A 26,703-nucleotide genomic window follows, 5' to 3' on the forward strand; every position below is an offset into this window, starting at 1 on the left:
GAGGGGAGGGTCCTCAGTGGGGTGCAGTGCTGTAGAATCCACCCTCCAAAGCAGCCATTTTCTCCAGGGGAACTGATCTCTACGGTCTGGAGATCGGTTGCAATAGCGTGAGATCCCCAGGCCCCACGTGGAGGCTGGCAACCCTAGGCTAGATCCTCAGGGTGGGGGTCACAGAGGCCCTTGGTAGAACAATTATTTTTTTTAACTTCTTTTTTTTTTTGAAGAGCCTGCAACCTGTGTGCTTATGGAAGGCGCTTCTAGCTAGATAACATGCAGGGCAGGAGGGGTTAAAGCATCAGATTAGGATCTGGGAGTCCCGGCTTTGAATCCTAGCTCTGTGACAGAAAGCCCACTGAGTGGATACTTTGTAAGCAGTTCTCAGTGATCTGGAGCTGGGGAGCGTGATGTGGAACCGAGAAGCTGCGTGTGGGGAAAGAGGTAAGAGCCTCCTCTAGGCCTGCTCCTTTGCCGTTCCAAGGGCCCGGTCACACGGGCCGGACATCGCGGGGGGGGGGGAGGGGGGGCTAAGTGCCCCAGGGGAATCTAACGTGTGGCTGCCCAAGCACACGTCCCGGTCGAGGTCTTGTGGAAATGCCGATCAGACAGGTATCCTGCAGTGCGGCACAGAAGCCGCGCCACGCAATCGCACTGGCAATCGCTCTTTGTGCGCATGCGCTGTTGGGCGCTGTTGCGCAACCTGCGGAGATGAACAGCGGCGGATGCCGGATGCCACGTAAGTCCACCGGGAACGCGATCAGACGCCCGCCCTTGGTCCGCGGTTTCAGGAAACTAGTACCTCGTAGGTACTAGTTTTTAACTCCGCACCTTCGGCGGGGAGCCACGGGTTCGCCACGGGAGCACTGCACTTCCCAGATGTTGAGGTGAGATCATGCCCGGAAAATCCACGGGACTCCCGTGCCTCTCCCGCGGCAACTTTGCTGTGTGACCGGGGCCCAAGTGTATTTATTTAAGACGTGTAAACGCCACCTTTCCACCAAAATAAAACTCACAGCAGCCCTGCTGGATCAGTCCAAAGGCCCATCTAATCCACCATCCTGTTTTCTCACAGTGGTCTAAATTTTTAACACCAAAAATCAATGATTTAATAAATTATATAGATTGTTAGATTTCACAAAAGCAGTTAAAGCTACATATTGTGACCAATCAGATTTATCACCAGAGAGTGCAGTTAAAGAAGTAGGAAAATTTGCAATAACTCTGTCTTTGTCCGCATCTGACAATGCCAAAATACTCATACAGTCTGCCATAATGAAATGGGATACAAGATACAAGATGAAAGGCAGTGGCATTGATTTTTGGTGTTACAATTTGGGCACATGCATTTTTCTCTTGTTTACATACATTGCTGTGCCACTGCCTTTCATCTTGAGTCTCACAGTGGTCTGCTAGATGCCAGCCGGTAATTTAGGATGGTAACATCCATCTCTTGCTGCTTGTCTCCAGCAACTGATATTCAAAGGTATACTGCCTTTGAATATGGAGGTTCCACTTAGCCAGCATGGCTAAATAATGACATCTTACTGACCTACCCTCCTGCATGATTTTTTTAACAGTCCACCTGGTATTAAGTGGCTATATCTTGTGACAGCAAATTCCATAAGCTACTTATGTATGACTGGCACAATCATATGGATACAGTACTGACCATTCGAAATGATGTTACGGAGCAGCAACAGACTAGCTATCTTCTTCTGCAAAGGCTTTTACAAAAGGGCAAAATTTAAGTTGCTTAAAATTCATCATGGAGGAAGCCCCCCCCCCAAGAGAGAGTGCCACAGTCTTGGGACCACTACTGAGAAGGCCCCGTCTCCTGTGAATCCTCTGGTCTGAAGAATACAAAGCACTAATGCTAACAGGTAGGCCCAGACAGGAGAAGGTAAACCTTACGATACACTGGCCTCAGACCAATGAAGGCTTTCAGGCTCAATAGCAGAGCTTTGAACTGGGCCCAGAAACTAAGTAGAAGCTGGTAAAGTCGAGACAGTAATATGATTCATGCGCAGAACCCCCAAAGAGATCTCTGCTGCCACATTCTGGACCGGCTGCAGTGGCTGCCTGCTTTTCAAAGATAGGCTGCCGTACAGCGCATTTCCTTAACTTGCAGAGTGCTGCTTATCAGCCACTGTCGAGACCATCAGAGGAAGAGGAGGGAGCAGCAAGAATGAAACGAGGATGAATGAACATGATGCCGGGCCCCCGTTGCAACGGAAAGCACAGATACCCACAACCCACTTCTCCCTTGGCTGCCTGGTCTAGACATCACAACGGCAAAAACGACCACAATGAAACACAGCGCTATTACAATAAAGGCCAAAGTAAAAAATGATTGTATATACTCGAAGTGTTACTGTAATGTATTAGTTATTTCCAATATTCCATATGAGACATTCGGTACAAAAATACAGTTATCTCCATCAGTATCAAAATGGGATACAGAAAACCCTCACAAGGGAAAAAGTCCAAGGAAAATTTGTAAGTAGAATTGTGAGGGTTTTCTGTATGCCATTTTGATACTGATGGAGATAACTGTATTTTTGTATGCCTCATATGGAATGTTGGAAATAACTAATACATTACAATAACACGAGGAGGAGGAGATTGGGTTTATACCTCGTCCTTCACTACCTGAAGGAGGGTCAGAGCAGCTTACAATCCCTTTCCCTTCCCCTCCTCACAACAGACACCCTGTGAGGTAGGTGGGGCTGAGAGACCTCTTTCGAGGACTGCTCTTGAGAGAACAGCTCTGAAAGAACTTGTGACTGACCCAAGGTCACACCAGGAGCTGCACGTGGAAGCGTTTTTAGTCATTTTTACTTTGGCCGGTGTTGTAATAGCGCTGTATTTCACAGTGGATGTTTTTGCTGTTGTGCTGTCTACACTGTGATTCCTCTGGTAGTATGGTCTAGATGTCATATCATCCCCGGTATTCAGCTCTACCCATCACTTGGTGCTTCCTCCTGCAACCACCCTCTCCGTTTTGTAACGTACCTTCTTGGATTTGCTGAAGAAGGCATGCTTGATCTCCTCCAAAGTGGCATCTGGTTTGATCCCCAACAAATCATAGTAACTGCTGTTCCTGGCTGGAGACCTGTGAAGAGGAGAGCAGAGTTACTGGCCATGGCTGTGGCAGGGGTCCTCCTTTCTTGGTGGGGTGGTATTTTTTAGTCTCTCTGTGTGTGTCTGCACCTGGAAGTCACGTTGACCTCTGGTGACCGACCCCTACTGGGGGCCTGGAGGATATTCCCGACTTGGTATCCCAAAGAAGTCTCCCATCCAAGTACCAGCCACAGTTTACCCTGCATATCTTCCGAGATCTGATGAGATCGGGCTTGCCAGGGCTGTCCAGGTCAGGGCGGCAGGGGTCATTATTACTTCTTTTTTTTTGCCGTCAAGTTGCAGCCAACTTCTGCAGAGCCCGCAGGGTTTTCAAGGCAAGAGACGTTCAGAGGTGGTTTGCTATTGCCTGCCTCTGCACAGCCACCCTGGATTTGCTTGATGGTCTCCCATCCAAACACCGACCAGGGCCAAACCTGCTTAGCTTCCAAGAACTGATGAAACTGGGCTAGCCTGGGCTAACCAGGCCAGGGCCGTCATCATATAGACCTTCACATATGGAAATGGAACAGCTGCACATGCACTACCAAGAAATTATCAACAGATTCATGGAGAAGAAAAACAAGAAGAAGAGGAGGAGGAGGAGGAGGAGGAGGAGGAGATTGGATTTATACCCCACTCTTCACTACCCAAAGGAGTCTCAGAGCGGCTTACAAACTCCTTTCCCTCCCCCTCCCCACAACATATACCCTGTGAGGTAGGTGGGGCTGAGAGAGCTCTGACAGAAACTGCTCTTTTTCAAGGACAGCTCTGACGGAACTATGGCTTGCCCAAGGTCATCCAGCCAGGTGCAAGTGGAGGAGTGGGGAATCAAACCCGGTTCTCCCAGATGAGAGTCCGCGCACTTAACCGCTACACCAAACTGGCTTGGATTTATACCTCGCCTTTCATTCGGAGTCTCAGAGCGGCTTACAATCTCCTTTCCCTTCCCCTCCCCACAACGGACACCCTGTGAGGTAGGTGGGGCTGAGAGAGCTCTTTCGAGGACTGCTCTTGAGATAACAGCTCTGACAGAACTTGTGACTGACCCAAGGTCACTCCAGCAGCTGCATTTGGAGAAGTGGGGAATCAAAACCCGGTTCTCCCAGATTAGAGTCCGCATACTTAACCACTACACCAAACTGGAGAGGCCCATCAGTGGCTACTAGCCATGGTGCCAGAAGGAAGCCTCCATCTACAGAGGCAGCAAACCTCTAAGTACCAGTGCTGGGAGGCAGCAGCAGGGGAGAGCCTCGGCCTCTACGCCCAGTTTGCTTGGCCCTCCAGAGCAACTGGCTGCTGTGGGAGACAGGATGCTGGACCCGATGGACCACTGGTCTGATCCAGCTGGGCTCTTCTTATATTCTTATCGCTTATGTGAAACTCACCTCTCAGAGATGTGGTGACATTCACAGGGTTAGGTGGATTCAAAAGGGGCCCAGACAGATTTATGGAAGATACATCTGTCACTGGATACTTGCCGTGACAACTGAATTGGACCTCCAGATTCAAAGGCAGAGTACCTCTGATTGAGGAGTTGGTTGGCCACTGTGTGAGATAGGATGCAGGACTAGATGGACCACCGGTCTGATCCAGCAGGGCTCTTCATATGTTCTAGGTGTTGAGGAGCAGTTCAGAGGTGTGGGCTGCTGTCTGTGGGCTCTCCTGTGGCAGCTGCCCGCCATTTTGCTAGGAACAGATGTGAGAACTGATGGACCACTGGTCTGATCCAGCACGGATTCTCTCACATTCTTATCACCGTTGTAACTTCTCTACTGCTTCCCAGAGCAGACAAGAATATAATAGTTATGGTGTCTGTGTGTGTTCAGTGCTGTCAAGTCGCTTTTGACTTACGGCGACCCTCTGAATTAATGTCCTCCAAAAAGTCCTATAGTTAACAGCCTTGCTCAAGACCAAGGGCTGTGGCTGTTTAATACAGTACGGCACAACGTTTTAGCATGTTAGACTAGGACCAAGAAGACCAGTTCCCCATGCCACTGCGAAACTCACTGCGTGGCCCATGGCGTCCCCCTCCTGACCTCCTCCTGATATGCAATGCGGAGTGTGTAATTTTAGTCTTCCTGTATCCTGTTAGATGTGAATTTTGTAGCTTCAACTGTTTTAATCTGTTTTATTTTTATTGCACTTTGTGCCTTGTAAGCCGCCCTGAGCCTGCGTGCGGGGAGGGCGGGGTATAAATGAAATACATACATACATACATACATACATACATACATACATACATACAAAATGTCATTTCAAAAGGACTTCCAAATGCTGCGACCGCTAGGCTGGAAGATGCCCAGAGATGCAAACGGGCAGAGAAAAGGCAGTGGGTTTAAATATGTGGCTCCCCCACTACCACCACCCTTCTCACAGTGAGTTAAGATTCAGACAAGGTACCCTAGAGGCCTGGGGGAACGACACACAGCAGAGCACGTTTCTCTTCCTGACACACGTATACCGAATGTGGGGAAAAACAGGAGGTTCATCACAAACTTAAGAGGACAGGGCTGGAGAAGGATATTTATAACATTTGCCAGCTGTGTATATAATATCTCCTGAATCAGCCAACCAAAGTGCCTCCCCCTGTTATCAGGACAGCCTGGAAGGCGGGAAAATTGCCAGCGGGAGTGAGGGTTTTTTGCCTTTCCTCCCTGCTCTCCAGTGCTCCCCTGTTATTCTGGGAATAAATCTCGCTAATTCAACTAGAGTAAATAATTGCTTTATTTAAACAGGTGTGGCCCTGAGGCATGGGTGGCGTGATGCTCTCCGCCCACTGGACGCAGCCGCGGGAAGGATGCGTAATACACTGGGGAAAGAGGGATGGGGTGATCCTCTGCAGGGATCCAGACCTGGAGCATTGGGCTTCCCAGCTCTCTGAGTCCTGGGGATGGAGCAGCAGGCAGAAGGTCCCTCCGGGTCAGGCTTGGCCAGTCAAGAGGCTGCTGACTCCAGGGGGCCCAAGAGAGGCGCAAGCATGTATTTATTTATATCCTACTTTTCTCCCCAGTTGACACTCAAAGTGGACTGGAACACTGTTCCCCTCTTCCATTTTCTCATGAGGAGGAGGAGGAGGAGGAGAGAGTTGATTTACACTCCACCCTTCACTACCTGAAGGAGTCTCAGAGCGGTTTTAGTCGCTTTCCCTTCCCCTCCCCACAACAGGCACCCTGTGAGGTAGGTGGGGCTGCGAGAGCTCTCTCGAGAACTGCCCTTGAGAGAACAGCTCTTGAAAGAACTTACGACTGACCCAAGGTCACACCAGCGGCTGCATGTGGAGGCGTGGGGAATCAAACCCAGTTCTCCCACATTAGAGCTCATGCTCCTAACCACCAATGCTCCCTCTAAGCTGTGGAGTCTTGTGAGCAAAAATCCGACTGTGAGCTACCGGTGTTAAAGCCGTGAGCGAGCTATTTAGCTACGGCATAAATGAGTTTGCCCTGGAGCCATCCTTCCTGAGCAAAGACAAAAATGTGTGAGCCGGAGGCCGAAAACCTGTGAGCTAGCTCACACTAACTCAGCTTAGAGGGAACGATGCTCACCACTACAGCAAACTGGCTCTCAACCCGGTGAGGTAGGCCAGGCCAAGAATGACAGGCCCAAGGTCATCCGGCAAGCTGGATGGGCATTTGAACCTGCATCACCCAGAGTCCAGGTCTGCTCCGGCATCTACTATACCCCACTGGCTCTCCCTGTGCACACCGGGTCCCCTTCTGTGCCTGAAGAGAGTTCCGGGTCTCTCTGTCCCAGGTAGGCCACTAGCCAGGTCCCTCCCTCCCAACCTGGTCCGAGCCCCAGACACCCTGGACGAACGAGAGGAAGAGAGCTCACCAGTTGCAGAGGGCACTGGAGAAGGCACGGCGCCTGGCATTCTGACCCTGTCGGCAGCATCTGCAGATGAGACAGGGAATGGCTGAAATCATCTTTGGCCTCGAGGAGCACCACGCCCAGGTTCTGGGAAGCGGCAGATCGACAATCACTGGGAAAGAGCACAGGGAGACAATTAAGAGTTATTCCGTTGAATAAGACTACTCGGCACTTCGTTCCCAACTGCATCCGAGCTGGAAGCACTGATCCCTGCTCTTCCCCACAAACATTTCTCTCCCCATCTATTATTCTCCCCATTGGTTTTATTTTAAGATTGTACACTCGTTTGAATGGGAGTACGGGACCTATCTATCTGTTGCACATGCAGGTTTGGAAGGCACTGTACGGTATAACTATGACGCTGAACAGAGAAAATAGTATTACAGCTCTTGAGGTCATCAAAAGACTTGCCCCTAAGTGGCAGCCCTAATCGTTACCACGGCCCTGTCACTGTCTCCACGACCGCCTTCCTCACACGGACTCTAGGCAGATTACACAGTGTGAGTCCCTACTATCGATGGATGGGACATCCAATAAACAATGCAAGCGGCTTAGGGTCGTAGAACCAACTAGAAGTCTAAAAACAGAAGCAAAGTGTAAGTATTCCAGAAACTGCCATCAACGGCCTAAAGAACAACAAGTACTGCAGGAACAACCAAAACAAGTACTGTGAACTGACGGCAAGCTGAGAATTGTGAATGATGGCTGCTACCATCTATGGATAACAACCATCACTAGCATTTATCATGGTCTTAGAATTGTTTTAACCGTAACTTATGCTTTTAATGTAACTATCTGTTTTTGTAAGCCACCCTGAGCCGGCTCTGGCTGGGAGGGTGGGGTAAAAGTTCAGATTAGATAGATAGATAGATAGATAGATAGATAGATAGATAGATAGATAGATAGATAGATAGATAGATAGATAGAATAGATAGAATAGATAGAGTAAAAGTTCAAATAGATAGATAGATAGATAGATAGATAGATAGATAGATAGATAGATAGATAGATAGATAGATAGATGATAGATAGATAGATAGATAGATAGATAGATAGATAGATAGATAGATAGATAGATAGATAGATAGATAGATAGATAGATAGATAACACATATGAATATGATGCAAAATTTCATAGCGGGAACCTAGTTCTGGCAAGCTATACACAGTAGTACAGACCACTGTCCCTAATAATTTATTCCCAAGTGACTTTGTGAATCGTTTCGTGCAGTGCAATTCTACCGCCTCTTAGGAAAAGCCCTCTTGCCCTGACCTGCATAGCCCAAGCCAGCCCGATCCCATCAGAACTCAGAAGCGAAGCAGGGCCGACCCTGCAAGTATTTGGATGGGAGACCTCCAGAGAACACCAGGGCCGGGAGGCCAGAGGCAGGCTATCAAGCCACTTCTCTGAGTGTCCTCTGTGCCTCAGTAGGAGTTGGCAGAGGTCGCCATGACTTCCACGCACGCACGCACACAAAGCAAAGCCAAGCCCTCTTGAATAATTCAGTTTTGCACAGTTTGCGGAAAGCCATGAGAGTGGGAGCCGTCCCGACCTCCGCAGGCAGGCCGTTCCACAAGGTGGGGGGCTACAGCAGAGAAGGCCCGTGTATGGGTGGTTGTTGATTTTACCCGTGTGCAGGTGAACACCTGCAGAAGCCCCTGCTCCAATGAGCAAAGCTGTCGTGGTGGAACACAGGGGGAGAAGCCTGAGGCTCACTTACGCGCACAGTCAGCCACCCAGATATTCTCCTGCTCTGCAGTAGACCACAGTTAATTGTAACACGATGCCAGATTGCCCGGCAAACCAGAGTTCCAGTCCTCATTTGTCCAGCCAGACTGAGATCGTCCTTTGCAAGCCACAGTTTGTCAGTCACTGCAAAGCATTTTGTTGACTCAGTTTGACTTCCCTCCCTCCACATCCCAGCCTGCTCTGAAACAAGCTCAGAGCATCTTGCACGAAGAGCTCCACACATTTTATTCTTACAACGACGAACTTGGGAGCTGGGGTGGACTGAGAGAGTGACGGGCCCGGGATCACTCAGTGAGCTCCAGAGAAGATTGGGGATGTGAGCGGCAAGCTCCCCAATCCCAGTAGGGCTTGTTGCAGACCAGGAAGCATCCAATCATCCCACCGCGTGCGAGAGAGGGGACTGAGGAGGGATTGCACAACCATGTCCCAGGCTATGATCACACACACTAAACAATCCACTTTCAAGGCACTTTCCGACTGGATTTTACTGTGTGAACTGGCAAAACCCAATTCGAAAGTGCGCTGAAAGTGGATTATTTCGTGTGCGTGATTGCAGCCCCAGACCCCTTCCTGTCTCGTATTTGTTGCTGGAAAAATTGGCAAAAATACTTAAATATTCGGAATTTGCAATGGATCTTTGCTTCACTGCAGAGGAGGCATTTCTTTCTGTGTAAAAATCTTTATTTCTAAAGGGAAGGGTACACAGGAAAAGCTACAAAACAACAGACCTAAGGCTACATCTCTACTGCTACAGAAACGGACCAACCACACGGTCTCTCAACAACAACTGTAATGGAGATTCTTTTTCTTCTTCTTGACCCCTAGAAGGAAATCCCCTAATTACATTAACCAACGATTGTGAGTAAACAGACTTATATTTCCACTGGCTTTATTTTCATTGGCTCTGAGCCAGGTTTCCCTTCCAGGTCAGTCTAAACAACAGCACACAAGGTAAAGCAGATTAACCCTATAATGACTGAATTAGACCTTGCAACACACATATTTCCAACATTTGTTTTCTGTTGTTGTTCAGTCGCACAGTCGAGTCCGACTCTTCGCGACCCCATGGACCAGATCACGCCAGGCCTTCCAGTCTTCCGCTGTCCTCTGAAGTTTGCTCAATTTCATGTTCGTTGCATCTATGACACTGTCTAACCATCTCATCCTTTGCCGTCCCCGTCTTCTTTGACCTTCAATCTTTCCCAGCATCAGGGTCTTCTCCAGTGAGGGCTCCCTTCTCATTTGGTGGCCAAAGTATTTGAACTTCAGTTTCATTATCTGGCCTTCCAGGGAACAGTCAGGGTTGATTTCTTCTAGGGTTGACTGATTTGTTCTTCTTGCAGTCCAATATTTCCAACATTTGTTACATGGTACCAAAAACTATGGCTTGGCATTATGTCTGAACTAAGCTTTTAACCACTATGCAACCCCAGCTCCCATTTACCCCACATGGCTATTGGCTTATCCAAGAACGCACACGAGCACTGTGTATCAGAAAGGTGCCTGTTGACAAACATGCACGGCAGAAGCTTTTAGGCAACAAGCCACTGTGGGGTATAGAGTTGGGCCAAGGAGATCCAAGTTCGTCCCTACTCAGTTATAGGCTTCAGGGCATGACCATGGGCCAGCTGCTGTGTTTCCGCTTGATCTCAGCTTGCAGGGTTGGCGGAACTGGGAAATCCCGGCATACTTTGCTCTGAGCTCCTTGGGAGAAGGAGCGGGACACAAAACAGAAGAAAGCACCACTTGCCTTTGTTTATGTGAACACGGCTTCAGGAATAATGTTTAGAGGCAGCATATGCCTGGGGAAACCACTGGCAGGCTCTGGACAGGTGGGGTGGGAAATGAGGGCCTCGGCAAGGATCCACTGCCGATGCAGCTACGTGGGAAGCGCAGAACTCAGCCAAGGAGACCAAAGGGAGCCAAGAATAACACAGCGGCGGTACGTTCCAGGCCAGAGTCTGGCAGTTACTCGAAGGACGATGGTGGGTACAGTGCCAGCCTGCCAGCTCCTCAAGGCAATGACCGGCAGTGACTTTTCCCTGTCCTGCTTGCCTTTTAAAACACTTACTAACCCAGATTAAAGGCGGTGGCTCAAGTGGTTAAGACGCTGAACTGCAGGCTGTGGAAGGTTGGTAGTTCAGCAGTTCGAGACCCGAGTGTGCCGCATGACGGAGTGAGCTCCTGTCTCTAGTTCCAGCTCCTGCCAACCTAGCAGTTCGAAAGCAAGAAATTGCAAGTAGATAAATAGGTGCCACTTCAGTGGGAAGGTAACAGCGTTCCATGCGCCTTGGTGTTTAGTCATGCCGGCCACATGACCACGGACACGTCTTCGGACAGCGCTGGCTCTTCGGCTTTGAAACGGAGATGAGCACCGCAACCCTAGAGTCGGACTCGACTGGCTTTCGAGCAAGGGGACCTTTACCTTTACCTTTTTACCACCTCAGTTTGGTGTAGTGCAGACACCATGTCCAGTCTGAAACCGAACTAGGTTTTTTGCTCTGGGTTCTGACGCAAAGCACATGCACACGGTTATGCCAACATAAAGCACAGTGCTGCTCTGTGTCCACAGAGATAGATTTCAGTGGTAGGTATCAATCATTTGCCCCTGCCAACAGGACTGGGTTGAAATAGTTGCTCACGTGTTATTGTATGGTCCTTTGTATAGGGACACTGGGTCACAGAATCATAGAGTTCAAAGGGCCTACAGAGGCCATCTAGTCCAACCCCCTGCTCAATGCAGGATCAACCTAAAGCACCCTTGACAAGTGTTTATCCAGCTGCTACTAGAAGACTGTCAGTGAGGGGGAGCTCATCAACAGAGTAGCCGATTCCTTACTGTAAAAGAGGTTTTCCTAGTATCTAGCCACTGTGTATCTAGGTTTTCCTAGTATCTAGCCACTTTCCTAGTATCTAGCCACCCTTAATTTAAACCCATTATTCCGAGTCCTCTTCTCTGCTGCCAACAGGAACAGCTCCCTGCCCTCCTCTAAGTGACAGCCTTTCAAATACTTAAAGAACGTCAACATGCCTTGGCCAGGAGGGTGGGACATAAATTTGATAAATAAATAAATGCCCCCACCTCCTTTTCTCCAGAATGGACATTCCCAAGTCCCTCAGCCATTCCTTGCAGGGCGTGGTCTCTGGTCACCTGATCGTCCTTGTCACTCTCTTTTGCATGCGCTCCATTCCGTTCACATCCTTGTGGAAGGGAGAACTCCAGAACCGCACACAGTACTCCAGGTGCGGACATGACCAACATGGTTTACAGGGGGTCTCTATACATAACTCTAACCTTATCAAATTTTCCAGGCAAACAAAATGATCTTTATATTTCCCTCCTTCTTCCAGACTGTTCTAACAAAACCACCTTTAAGGTGGCCAAATTTTGCACCTCTGTACAGATGCCTGCTCCCTGGGAGGAAAGTGGCAAACCTAGACAGCATAATAAAACATAGAGACATTACCCTGCCAACAAAAGTCCGCATGGTCAAAGCAATGGTATTCCCAGTAGTAATGTATGGCTGAGAGAGTTGGACTATAAGGAAGGCCAAGTGCCAAAGAATAGATTCTTTTGAATTATGGTGCCGGAGAAGACTCTTGAGAGTCCCTTGGACTGCAAGAAGAACAAATCAGTCAATCCTAAAAGAAATCAACCCTGACTGTTCCCTAGAAGGCCAGATACTGAAGCTGAAGCTCAAATACTTTGGCCACCCAATGAGAAGGGAGCACTCACTGGAGAATACCCTGATGCTGGGAAAGACTAAAGGTCAAAGAAGAAGGGGACGGCAAAGGATGAGATGGTTAGACAGTGTTATCGAGGCAACGAACATGAAATTGAGCAAACTTTGAAGCACGACTGAAGACAGGAGGGCGTGACGTGATGTGGTCCGTGGGGTCATGAAGAGTCGGACTCAACTGTGCGACTGAACAACAACAACAACACAGTCAACAAGGAAGCAGATGGTTAACTCTTTTTATTAATTGGGTCTGCACTGCTGAAATCAGCCTATTATATGGCTCTGAAATTTTATTGTATGTAGACGTGCTGACGACTCTCTGTGTGCCAATCTCAGCTGATCTATGATCATAACAAATCAAGACTGATCGGATGATCAATTGATCTCCGTTGAATACCAGAAACCCAGGGAGTGTTTGTCCTTTTAGTCTGCACCAACCTGTACAGCCCCATCCAACTCAGGACTCACAATAATGGGTTTAAATTACGGGCGGAAAAGTACCAGTTGGATATTAAAATTTAGTTTTTACAGTAAGAGCGAGCTGCCTAAGGAGGTGGTGAGCTCCCTCTCACTGGCTGTCTTCCAGTAGCAGCCGGAAAGATGCTTTAGGCTGATCCTGCATTGAGCAGGGGTTTGTACCAGGCGAAGAGAAGAGATTGGATTTATACCCTGCCCTTCACTACCCAAGGGAGTCTCAGAGTGGCTTACAAACTCCTTTCCCTTCCCCTCCTCACAACAGACACCCTGTGAGGTAGGTGGGGCTGAGAGAGTTCTGACAGAAACTGCTCTTTCAAGGACAGCTCTTATCAGAACTATGGCTTGCCCAAGGTCATCCAGCAGGTGCAAGTGGAGGAGTGGGGAATCAAACCCGGTTCTCCCAGATTAGAGTCCGCACACTTAACCACTATGCCAAACTGGCCTGTATGGCTCCTTCCACCTCTATGATTCTAGGATCTCTAGATGCTTCCACAGCAGGGGTAAGGAACCCTTGACCTATGGCTCTAGAGCAATGCTCCCTCTAAGCTGTGGAGTCTTGTGAGCAAAAATGCTACTTTGTGAGCTACTGGCCTTAAAGTTGTGAGCAAGCGATTTGGCTACTGCATAAATTAGTTTGCTCTGGAGCCATCCTTCCTGAGCTAAGACACAAATGTGTGAGCCGGCGGCTAAAAAACTGTGAGCTAGCTCACACTAACTCAGCTTAGAGGGAATACTGTTCTCGAGCCAAATGTGGCTCAGAAAAGAACCAACTTTGGCACTTTAAAAGAGAAAACGAAACCTTTAAGGTCTACTGGAGGGCAATGCTCCCTCTAAGCTGTGGAGTCTTGTGAGCAACAATTCTACTTTGTGAGCTACTGACGTTAAAGTTGTGAGTGAGCAATTTGGCTGCTGCATAAATTACTTTGCTCTGGAGCCCATCCTTCCTGAGCTAAGACAAAAATCTGTGAGCTGGAGGCTAAAAAACACTGAGCTGGCTCACACTAACTCAGCTTAGAGGGAACTCTGCTGGAGGGGTAGGTGGGACACTAGAATAACCAGCAGGCAAAGCAGGCAAAGGTTTACACAGGACTCGAGGGCTTCTTACCAAAGCGTTACAGAAAGCAAAACGTCAAAAGTGAACAGTTGGCAGTAACTGAAGCGCAAACTATGCACAGGTTTATGCCCCTGCACTAAAACGATCACACAAGGTGCTCCCGTGTATCTCTATCACTTCCTGTGAGACCTCCTGTGTGCTGCTTTCTAATGAAAGACTCGTAGCCGTCAGTGTTTGGGCTCTGGAAACTTGATGGGATTACAAATCCACATGTCAAGTATCGGTAATGTTGAAGTGCATCTTTCCAGTTATGCTTTCTTATACTGGCTCTCTGCTGACGTCTCTTGCTCAGAATTCCGATGCAGTCTGTCTCTTCTTTAATTGCTAGTTTGCTGCCCCTTGCTCTGGAGCAAGAGCACGAGGCCAAAAGGCAGGACTTGCACGTTTCACAGGGGCCAATTACATAAAAAGCGGAAACCAAAGGGGGTACATTTATTCCTGTATTGTATCTCCACTTCAGGCTGCAGAGGGAGGGGAGGGGAGAGAACCCCGGGCCAACTTCAGCGTCTGCAGGGTTGCCCAAGCAAACTGACCGAAGTGGGGACACAGGCAGCGGGGCAAATGCCCTGGGAAAATGCCCCCAAGTTCCTTCCCCGCAAGGGACTCAGAGACACTCTCTGCTGGTCTCTGGCCTGACTGCAGTAAGCAAAAGAGAGAACGCCAAGGCTCCCATGCTGGTTCTTGGCTGGTAGATGTGAGTCCTTCCACCTGCTCAACCTCACCAAAGTGTTTCCCCCCATGGGGACAGGCCTAAGACAGGCAATGACACTTCCATATGGCAGGTTTTCCCCGCCCGGGGAGGGTGGACTGGCCACTGTAAGTGCAGGAAACATGTTTGCTGGGTGGGTGGGACCGGGAAAACCCAAACCGTCCCAACCCCCTGGCGACTGTCCAGGCTTCGCCCAGACCTTTCCCAAAGCTTCAGAGCAAAGCCAGGGTAAACCTACACCACAATGGTGTGGTACGGCTGCCAACTCCTGGCTAAGAAATTCCCGTAGATCTGGGAGGGGGGGTGGAGCCTGGGGAGGGACCTCAGCCGAGTAGAAGGCCATAGACTCCGCCTTCCCTGGAAGCCATTTTCTCCAGGGGGACTGATCTCTGCCGTCTGGAGATCAGATGTAATTCCAGGAGACACCCTGGAGGCTGGCAACCCAATCTGAGGAGTGGGGAGCGAGTGGGGTGGAACCTGCTTCCCAACAGCACTGAACTCGAGGCAACTCGAAGGGGAGCCAGTGAGCCAGTGTGAAGCAGTGATAACCAGTGGTTAAGAGTTCACAGCCTGGGGAACTCCTACAAGATAATGACTCAGCCCTACCGCACCTTCCTGAGTAGATATAAATTACCTGCCTACCGTTTTGTCTTCTCACCTCGACACAGAGAGGACTTCGACTTTCTGTGTTATCCCTCTGAGGAGGCCAGTCACAGCTACTGGCGAAACGTCAGGTCCTACAATGCCAAGACCGTGGGCACACAAACCCGGAAAATCTACAGCAGCTAGTGGTTGAGAGTGTCAGACAAGTATCTGGGAGACCCAGGTTCGAATCCCCACTTGTGCCATGGAAGCTTGCTTGCATGACCTTGGGGCCAGTCACACACTCTCATCTCAGCCTAACCTATCTCACAGGGTTGTTGTGAGGATAGAATGGAGGAGAGGAGAATGATGTAAGTCGCCTTGGGGCCCCATATTTCGCCAGCCACACGGGCTGCCACCCATTCACGCCATTCATCAGGCTTGGGTCTTTCTGCAGACTCAGGGATTTCCACCTGTGGGGCATGACTTTCTCGCGTCCCCCTCCAACGGAAGCCTGGAATGCACCCCCAAATCCATTTCCTGGGAGATGAGGATCCCAGGAAGAAGATTTCGGGTAATGACGCCAGTCTCCAGTGGGGCCTGGGAATCCCCCAGATTTACAGCTCACCTCCAGACTACAGAGATCAGTTCCTCCACAGAAAATGGATGCTCTGGAGGATGGGCTCTATGGCGCTGTACCCAACTGAGGTCCCTGCCCTCCCCAGGCTCCACCCACAAATCTCCAGGAGTTTCCCAACCTGCAGCTGGCAACCCTACAACCCCTGTCAGTGGCCGGGGGGACCTGGCAATCCTAATTTGGGGGGGGGCATTTAGAGGTTGCTTTGGGAGGTGACAAAGTCAGGCTTCGTAGGCAGAAGTCCTTGATCCTTTAGCAGGGTACAGAAGCCCTGCCCAAACTCTCCCCTTATGCATCTTAGTAGTAGTAGCAGTAGTTGTAGTAGTAGTAGTAATAGAAGGAAGAGGAGGAGGAGGAGATTGAATTTACACCCCACCCTTCACTACGAGGAGGAGGAGGAGGAGGAGAAGAAGAGGGAGGAGGAGATTGGATTTATACCCCGCCCTTCACTACCCAAAGGTGTCTCAGAGCGGCTTACAAACTCCTTTCCCTTCCCCTCCCCACAACAGACACCCTGTGAGGTAGGTGGGGCTGAGAGAGCTCTGGCAGAAACTGCTCTTTTTTCGGGTGGGCCGGAATGTACCACTCCACAACCACAGAGAAAGGAAGATTCACGTAAGTGAAAGAAACCTTCCGTTCTCCAATGGTTGTGTCGTGGTACATTCCGTACTTCTGGGATAAGCTCCTCCTCTTCTTCCTTTTTCAAGAACAGCTGTGCCAGAATTATGGCTTGCCCAAGGTTATCCAGCCAGGTGCATGTGGAGGAGTGGGGAATCAAACCCAGTTCTCCCAGATTAGAGTCCGCGCACTTAACCACTACACCAAACTCAGAGCGGCTTACAATCTCCTTTCCCTTCCCCACAACAGGCACCCTGTGAGGTAGGTGGGGGCTGAGAGAGCTCTTTTGAGGACTGCTCTTGAGAGAATAGCTCTGAGAGAGCCATGACTGCCCCAAGGTCACACCAGCAGCTGCATGTGGAGGAGTGGGGAATCGAACCCAATTCTCCCAGATCAGAGTCCGCGCTCCTAACCACTACACCAAACTGGCTCTCTTCATCTTGGTGCGGTGCACAAGATTGAGCAGCTGGTGACCCAGCCACGGTTGCAGCTGTTCCAGCCACAGGGTCAGTCAGGGGGTTAATGAGCCAGTCGCCCAGAGCCAGGGAAGGGTGTGTGTGTGTGTCTCATCTTCAATTTTCATGCTAAGCTTTGGAACCACTACCTGCTCTCCAGGAGCCCAGAAGGTCCCATGTTCAATCCCCAGCATCTCCAGTTAAAAGGACCAGGACGTAGGCGATGGGAAAGACCTCTGCCTGAGACCCTGGAGAGCTGCTGCCAGTCTGAGTAGACAATACTGACCTTGATGGACCAAGGGTCTGATTTAGTATAAGGCAGCTTCATGTGTGTTTACCTCCAAACGGCCAGCAAGGTGTAGTGACTAAAGCGTCAGACTCAACTCTGGGAAATCCAGGTTCGAATCCCCACTTGTGCCATAGAAGCTCACAGTCAGTCACACACTCTCAGCTTAACCTCCCTCACAGGGTTGTTGTGAGGATAAAATGGAAGAAAGGAGAATGATATAAGATGCTTTGGGTCCCCACTGGGGTGAAAGGCGGGATATAAATAAAGAAAAAAACAAATTAAATCAAACATGATGGGGGTCTCCCTGGCCACGCTCCAGAAGGGCAGTGGCTCACACTCATGGCCGTACAGAGCATGGGTATAACTCGGAAAGCAGAATTTGAGTTGAAGACGTTCCTTCTCTTTTGGAATGGCAGGAAAAACAACACAGTCATAGAAACAGACGTCTTCCCCTACTGTTTGTTGTTGTTTTTTAAGAAAGATTTTTAAATTTTTATTCAACCTAATAAATTACAAAATTCACACACCAAACATAAAATAACAGATCTAAATATACAAATATAGCGCATAATGGAAACGCCAAATAATATAACAGGATTTCAGTAGCCAACAGGGGTATACTCCTTTGCCAGAGGAAGGTTCCATTTAACGATAAGGTTTTTGAGAGAGAGAGAGACAGACAGACATTGAGAGAGACACTGAGATAGAGAATACTGGTTTAGGAAAAGGTATCCTTTTCTGTCAGGGAATGAGAGCAACTGGCACTACCGTAATGCGACTGCACAGTCCGGCAGCCCTAGCAGCGACAGAGACATCTCTCTCGCGCATGCTGTTTGCCAAGCCCTTCGGACGCGACCTCGTGTCCTTTTAGCAGCGGGCACAGCTGGCATTTAATGAAGCTACAGCGTTTGTCAGAAGGCCCCAAAGCTCCCGTCACAAAGCAGGTGGCAATACGGCAAACCGAGGAGAATAGGACACGGCCTTTTCTGTCTCTCCCTGTAAAGGGCCACAGGAGGTCAGCTGCCTGGCGCTGAGTGGCAGAGACATTTCAGCCTGCCCTCAGCAGCCGCGGCCTCAGCGGGCAGCCTCCGGCAAGCTACCATTTGCTCAGCCTCTGCAATACGCATCCTGGATATCTTAAGAACCATTTGCTTCCTTGTGGTCTCTTGAGAGACCTTTCTGCTTGCACCATCTGATATATGGGGGGCAACCCACTGGGACAGGGCCTTTTCTAGAGTGGCACCAAACTGACAAAAAAACCCTCTTGAGGGAGGTTCATCTGGCTCCTGCCTCCCTAGTGTTCAGGCACCAAGTCAAGGCATCTCTTTTTTTGGACAACTGCTGCTATTAACTGTTTGTTTTCCCTGTTCTGATAGGACTCTGGTGCTTTCTTGCGTGCGTTCTATGTGGTTTTACACTGTATTTTAGACTGCACACACCCTAGCCGCATTGGGGACCCTATTTGGGTAGAATGGCAGCCTAGAGATATTTTACATAGGTAAAATATTTTGGTTCATGAGGAACTTTTTTGCTAGCTGCCTTGAGGATTTTAACTGAAAGGCAGGGGCTATATTGATATTTTAAGAATAACAAATGTTTTAATAACAATAAATGATCTGTCTCAGTGTAAGTTGCCAGCTCTGGGTTGGGAAATTCCTGGAGAGTTGGGGGTGGAGCCTGGAGAGGGCGGGGTTTGAGGAGGGACTTCAGTGGGGTATAACACCGTAGAGTCTACCTTCCAAAGCAGCCATTTTCTCCAGGGGAAACGATAGCTGTTGCCTGGAGATCAGTTGTCATCCCAGGAGACCCCCAGCCTTCTCCTGGAGGTTGGCAACCCTATATCTCACAGGGCTACTTTAAAGATAACGTCTGTGATGTGTCTGGAATACGCTCCATAAATGAGAAGTATGACTTGTCGGCCGCAGCAGAAGCCAAAGGGAGAGGCAGCTGCTGGGGGGAAATAAAGCAAACCTCCCCCCCCAATCTCTAAAAGAAATCTTCATGGCACAGGAAGAAGAGACCGAGAGCCCACGGGCTACAGTGGCAAAATGAGAGCTACAGTGGTCCTGAAGGCAGCTGGCTAGACAAACACATGAGACCTAGGTTCAAATAACACCTCTGCCATAAGCTCATGTTTGCAGCCTTGGTCATATCACCCAGCGTTAGTTTCATATCTAATTAAAAACAAAACAAAAACCTGCTCCCATGTGGAGCTTTTTGCCAGTCTTTCATCCAGAGGACCAAACAGGTCCATCCACGTCTGTTCAGCTTTAGCAGTGCTGCAGGGTTAGGTATACCTCGGACCATCGGTTAGCTCCTTCAGTTGCCATCTATAAAAAGTCACCCTTGCGTGGTTGTTGTGACGCCAAATATAATCAAGAAGATAATGTATTTTGCCAATCTGAGGAGTGTGAGAAACGATAACTAGCAGGACTAGAGGCCTGGCCCTGACCTGGATCGCCCCGGCTAGCCCCGATAGCTCGTCAGATCTCAGAAGCTAGGCAGGGCCGGCCCTGGTTAGTATTTGGATGGGAGGCCACCAAGGAAGTCCAAGGTCACAACTCCGAGGAAGGCAGCCTCTTGCCTTGAAAACCCCACAGGGTTGCCATAAATCAGATGTTACTTGACAGCCCCCCCAAAAAAGAGGCTTAGAACTTACAGAATGCTTCAACCCTGGTTAACGCTAACCATGGTTTGGTTTGGGTTACAATCTGGTTGCCGTGGTTGGTTGCTGGTTATGAACACAGACGTGCTTGCCATCCTGCAAGCAGAGATACTGCGGAGGCAGAGAAGGTACCCAGTCCTAATTTGTGCAGTCCCCGGGCATTCAACACTTAACCATGGTTAATACTAACCATGATTTGCAAACAAGGCCAATCCTTCCATGCAGTTTAGGGAAATGGAACATAATGCTTAACCGCCGTGGTTAAGGGCCAAACTGTAGGGAATGGCTTTTAAAACATAAGGAAAAGCTCAAACGGGCTGAGGGGGGAGGGAGGACTCTGGCCTCCCCCCGTTTTTCTGTGCCGAAACAGCACGGGGGGGGTTATTCCCCCCGCTTTTGTTGCTCCACATGAAAAGAATCTACATGCGCGGCAGTAAAAACAGGGAAATACCTCACCCGCAGCGCTGTTTTTGACTCACCTCGTTAAAAACCCAAACATGTAATTTGGCCCTCAGAGTTACATTTGCAGAGAGCACGTGAGATGAGACTGGGTCGGCGGGGCATGCTGAAATCGGCACATATGTTGGCTTGGGAAGCTGACCTTCCACATTAGCAAAGGCTAAATGGTTTTGAGCGTCCCTCTCTGGGGGACAGATCTGCTCCTAGCCTCCCGGAGGAGTCCTTTCCATTCAGATGCATCTCACAAAGCTCACTGGAAGAGCCTCTGGGGTTCCAAGTCCCACGGCAACTTTTGCGACGCTAATCAAAATTAATGCTAATTAGAATGGCTCACACTCGGGCAGTAGCTCATTTTTAAAACATCAGCTGCTTGTCCGCTCCCTTTGGCTAGAGGGCCAAGTGGGAACCAATCCATCTACGGTTTTACTGCTGGAACCATCTCCTTCTCTCCCTTTCCCGTAATTTTTTTTTACGAGCAAACAAAGCAGCTGCAAACTGCAGGCCATTTGTTTTTACAATAATCCTATCACTTACCCCAAAATTGCCAACTATTAAACTGGGCCGGGTTACTTGCACCCCAGGGAGGGGTTCCACAGCTGAGCAGAATGCAGGAATTTAGGACCAAAGCAATTCAAGGCAACAATCCTTTAAAAAGGGGGAAACCCCTCCAAACATCTGACCGCTGCTAATGATGTGCCAACTCAGAAGTCCATACTGCGTGTTATGTCCGCTGACCACCACCAGGGGCCAGCGAATACCCCAGAGCTTGACTCTGGAAGAACAATGGGGACTAGGCTCCTAGTCTCTCCACTTGGGAACCAATAGGACTGTGGCAGGAGATTTAAACCCATCAATGGGACCTAGGGGGGCGTCCCCAGGTGTGTATATAGTTGGCCAGCCGGCCGTTAGTCTGTGTCTTGTGTTGTGTACCAGTAAACCATGCTGATCACTACATGGGTCTCAGTGGTTTCTCTACATGCGTCTAACCCACTACACTTCACCGCGCATATTGGTGCATGCAAACACAATGGCCAATTGTCTTCTTGTGTGTTACACTAAAGCCCACATAGGAAACACAGAACGTAGAGGGCCCAGTTCTTTAAGTGTTTCTCCTGTGTAAGCACTACTGGGATCAACCTGTGGTTGGTTTTTATCCCACTGAGCGGTTAGCGACAGAAAAAAAGAATTCTGTTCACCCACAGGAATTTTAACTAGCCGCCAGGCTGCCTGTGACTTCTACAGGCACAGCCAGAGAAGACAGTGTCTGGGAAACCATTTGCCTGGCATGAATTAGGCTGTTTGCAGGAGGTTCCGTTTGCAGGAGGTTCTGTTCCATCGACTCCATAAAGGCAGGGGCTGAACCTGTAATATTTATACCTGGCCTGTAATATTTATACCTGGACTCTTGCCCAGGAGAGCTTCTGACTGGCCACTGGAGAGCCGACTGGCTGTGTAGATTAAAGAGGCAACTTCCTCGACAGTGTTGGTTTTATTCTCTCTCGCTCCTCTTTCCCAGTGTGCTTTATAAAATTATCCAGCTCCCCTGCACTTGGGCTTCTTCCAAATTGCCGGGTCCACCTCCTGCGGCAGCCATTTTGTGGTTGTGCCCACCACCCTCTGTCCAAAGGTGTCCACAGGCAGAAGAAGAGGAGGAGGAGGAGGAGATTGGATTTATACCCTGCCCTTTACTACCCAAGGGAGTCTCAGAGCTGCTTACAAACTCCTTTCCCTTCTCCTCCCCACAACAGACACCCTATGAGGTAGGCCGGGCTGAGGGAGCTCTGACAGAAACTGCTCTTTTTCAAGGACAGCTGTGCCAGAACGAAGGTCATCCAGCAGCTGCGAGTGGAGGAGTGGGGAATCAAACCCGGTTCTCCCAGATTAGAGTCCGCGCACTTAACCACTACAACCCAGAAACCTCACCCTGCCTGCCAACCCTGATGCTGGTTAAGCCTGTTTTCAAAGAGGGCTCTGACGCTCAAAAGGTAACTTACAACAGGGTTAAGCCAACTGCAGTGTTGTGTAGTCTACTTTGGTTTTCCTTTCCAGAATTTAAAAAAGAAAAGTAACTGCGAATAACTCCTGGGTCTCCCATAATATTATAACATGGCTCCCCAACGCTGTGCCCACGTGTGCCACGGAGCCCGCTGCCACCTTTTCTGGCGCTCGGCCAGGTGTTTTCTTTAGAAAGTGGGTGGGGCTTCTGCCCAGCAGGCCTTTCTGATTGGCCACCAGAGATCTGATTGGCTGTGCAGCTTAAAATAACGCTGTTTCGGTGGCAGCTGCCACTACAGTGTCTGTTTTATTCTCTCTCACCCCTCTTTCCCCGTGTTATTTTTAAAAAATTACTCCTCGTGTCTCCTGTACTTGGGCTTCTTTTGCGTGGGTCTGCTTCTCCCAGTGGCCACTTTGTGGTTGCGCCCACCGACCTGTGTCATATGTCCAGAGGTGCCCACAGGCTCAAAAAAGTTTGGGGATCCCTGTACTAGAACCTGGGATTCACCCAACAAAATGGATGAGCAGTTGATTCAGGAGAGACAAATCCCAGCAAGTCTAACATGAGGGGACCAAGTCAGTCCACAGTCCACATACTGTGGCCCTCAGCAATGGCACCCAAAGGCTGCCCTACCACAGGTGAGTTAGAGCAGTGCTTCTCTGCTAGGAGGGGTCCTCTGTGACGCAGCACACATTTCCCAGGAAGGAGGGGAGAGCGGTGGTTTCAGAATACCACCTCCTAACTGAGAGAGGAGCTGCATTCTGACCACCACCATCCAAATGGTAAAACTTCTTTGCTGTATCCCAGGAACTAGCAAATACCCTTGGGATTATCCCAAGCAGCATTCTGGCCCCGTGCTCAGCAGTTACCCGGGCCATAATGGAGGCGGCCGTTGTCACGGAAAGGCCCCACTCATTCAGCTCTGCTTGAGATGCCTTATGGCAGGGGTGCCCAACGTGGTGCCCGTGGGCACCACGATGCCCGCCAACCTCTTTCCTGGCATTGGCTAAGTGTTTTTAGAAAGTGGGTGGAGCCAGATGGGACTCTTGCCCAGGAGAGCTTCTGACTGGCCACTGGAGAGCCGAATGGCTGTGTAGACTAAAGAGGCAACTTCCTCGACAGTGTTGGTTTTATTCTCTCTCGCTCCTCTTTCCCGGTGTGCTTTATAAAATTATCCAGCTTCCCTGCACTTGGGCTTCTTCCGAATTGCCGGGTCCACCTCCTGCGGCAGCCATTTTGTGGTCGCGCCCACCACCCTCTGTCCAAAGGTGTCCACAGGCAGAAGGAGAAGAGGAGGAGGAGGAGAAGGAGATTGGATTTATACCCCGCCCTTTACTACCCAAGGGAGTCTCAGAGCTGCTTACAAACTCCTTTCCCTTCTCCTCCCCACAACAGACACCCTATGAGGTAGGCTGGGCTGAGGGAGCTCTGACAGAAACTGCTCTTTTTCAAGGACATCTGTGCCAGAATGAAGGTCATCCAGCAGCTGCGAGTGGAGGAGTGGGGAATCAAACCCGGTTCTCCCAGATTAGAGTCCGCGCACTTAACCACTACACCAAACTGGTTGGGAACCTCTGTTTTATGGTCTACCCAAGTGGGGTTTTTTTTCATTTATTTAAATGCTTATAGCCTGCCTTCCCTCATGGCTCAAGGTAGCATACAAGTCACGATTAAAACATTATATAAAAACCAATAGAATAGAGTCACATAGAGTCACCCACTGTCCCCTCAAAAGCCTGCCGTTCATACCCCAGTTAAAAGCCCTGGCAACTAAAACGGTGTTCAGTGTGTTTGAATTGTGCTGATCTTTGTTCTGCCAAACCCTTTCTCGCAAGCTGAACACTGAGTCTCATTATATGGAGCAGTGGGCTTTGCTCCCTGTACTCTGACCTCTGGAAACGTTTGACTATGGCTTTGTCTGGTTTTTGGGACTTGTTTAATGCTCTGCTGACTGCTCTCCCGGCTGACCTTTGGACTTGTATTGTGACTCCCCTTGTCTGCCTGCCTCCCTGGCTCTACCGTGACAGAGGGCTTCTAATGTCCTGGCCCCACTGGTGGACCTCCGGATGGCACCTGGTGTTTTTGGCCACTGTGTGACAGAGTGTTGGACTGGATGGGCCTTTGGCCTGATCCAACATTGGTGTCTCTTATGTTCTTATTTTACCAGTCTCCCAGTTAACGTTGTTGATCTCCTCTGTGTGTGTGTGTGTGTTTGTAAAGTGCTGTCAAGTTGCAGTCGACTTCGGGCAACCCCAGCAAGGGGCTTTCCAGGCAAGTGAGAAGCAAAGGAGGCTTGCAATCACCTTCCTCCGCAGACTCTTCTTTGGTGGTCTCCCTTCCAAGTACTTGACCCTGTTTAGCTTCCGAGATCTGACAAGATCAGACAGGCTATACCACGCCGTCTTCCCTCCCCGCTGATCTCCTAGCGGGCCCTAAAAATACACAGTTAAAATGAAAGGCAACTGTCTCTGACGTTGCTACTCAGGTTATACCAGAATCTGTGGAGTCTGGGAGCATGTGACCCGGTTCTGTGATGAGCCCAGGCTCCAGGAATGCAGCCAGACTCAAATACTTTCGAAGCCCTCGCTGGCTCACACAGAGGAATTGCCACGCGATGGCTAATAATTTCTCCCAGTGAAACTGATGAGCAGTCGATTCAGCACGTACAAATGGAAATAATTCTTCACATGACAGATAATTCACACGTCAGTTTCTCTGCCGCATGATGTAGTGACAAGACATTATGGACAGCTTTGAAAAGAGAGATTCATGGATGGCACGTCCACAAAGGCAATTAAAATGGAAAACCTCACATTCAGAAGCAATACTGTCACTGGCTTGCAACCACTGGGGCATTTCTGGGAACACAATGATTTCCGCCCACAGGGAGTTACCTTCTCCTCCTTCCCACTCCTTTCAACAGCATTTCATTGCATTTAAGGTCTGTGATGGATGAGGAGAAAGCGAAAAAGTCATGGTCCTGGTGATTCAAACTGCTGAATGCCAAGCACCAGGGGACAACCAACTGGGAAAGGGCAGGTGTCTTTTGCCCTACTTTTGGACTTTCCTAAGGCATCTGATTGACCACTGTGCAGGTAGCATGCTAGACTAGGTGGAATTTTGGTCTGAACAACTACAAATCTTTATTAAGCTGTGTTAAGTGATTCCAGGTAGGTATCTGGAATCCAGAATATCAGAAGCACTGTACTGGATCAGACCCAGTGTGTGCGTCATCTAGCATTCGTTGTGAGAACCTATGGAGTTTGGGAGCATGTGGCCATGTCTTCAAGCGGCAGCAGGACGAATACATGTTTGGGATGCTTTAGGTTGGCCCTGCATTGAGAGGGAGTTGGACTAGAAGGCCTATATGCCCCCTTCCAACACTATGATTCTATGTCCTGTGTGCCAGATTCAAGGAATACAGTCAAACTAGAACAACTGAAGATGTTGCTGACTCACAGAGCGACCGGCATTAGCTGCTGATAATTGCTACCATCCTTTGAGCACAAGAACTACGCTGCAACCTGTTATCGCCTGCATCCTCACAGTAATCCAAAGAGGTGGTTCACCACAATTTCCCATTTTGCAGTCACAGAACAAAAACAAAAAACCAAAAAAAAGCGCCCATTGGCATGGCACAAGTCCATCACAAGCACCATTATCGTTGCGAACAGGAGCTAGCAACGGGAGAAATATTAACACAGCCCGCTCAAAGAGGGAGGAGGGAGGGCACACCCAGGGAGATGCTGCGTACCCTACCGTTGTCTTTGTGCCCCTGCCCAACTCTATCTGTTTGCACAACAGCCCAGAAAGATGTCACAAACAAAGACAGGAAATGCAGCTGTAGCTTTTTTGGAAGCTTGATAACCATTTGGTCAAACAGATACGTAACGGGATAACAACATTATCATACTTCAGATTTCATTCCCACCCTTCCTCCCGAGCTCAAAGTAGCACAAACTGGGATGACAAGGGACCTGCCCCATCCAGCTACAGACCGATATTAGATCTGCTTAGTGATGGAGGCATCTAGATACAAGAGTAAAAACCCGCTGGTCTACTTCGCGGGGGTTGTTGAGGAGGGTTCTATCCTTAGCCAGAGTATGCTAGACCTGAGAAGGCCAAGACCCCTCCACAACTGGGAGTGCTCCCTCTTTGAACAGAGCTGGTACAGTGTAGAGGCTAAGAGATGAGCTGTGATCTGGGGGAGGGGTCCCTCATTCATATC

The 26,703-nt window shown here is 49.4% G+C and overlaps 1 protein-coding gene across 1 annotated transcript in view; it reads right to left on the reverse strand.

Annotated features, from left to right (window-relative positions):
• Positions 1 to 26,703, reverse strand: part of DNAJC4 (DnaJ heat shock protein family (Hsp40) member C4) — an 88,551-nt gene that overhangs the window by 52,454 nt on the left and 9,394 nt on the right. Inside the window, exons 2-3 of the mRNA XM_015416836.1 lie at positions 6,949 to 7,096; positions 3,010 to 3,109 (exon numbers count right to left, since the gene is read on the reverse strand). Coding sequence (XP_015272322.1) covers positions 3,010 to 3,109; positions 6,949 to 7,040 — 192 coding nt within the window. The 5' untranslated portion in view covers positions 7,041 to 7,096. The remainder of the gene's footprint in view (positions 1 to 3,009; positions 3,110 to 6,948; positions 7,097 to 26,703) is intronic.

Source organism: Gekko japonicus, unplaced genomic scaffold (genome assembly GCF_001447785.1).
Source record: "Gekko japonicus isolate JY-2015 unplaced genomic scaffold, Gekko_japonicus_V1.1 scaffold248, whole genome shotgun sequence".
Lineage (NCBI taxonomy): Eukaryota > Metazoa > Chordata > Lepidosauria > Squamata > Gekkonidae > Gekko > Gekko japonicus.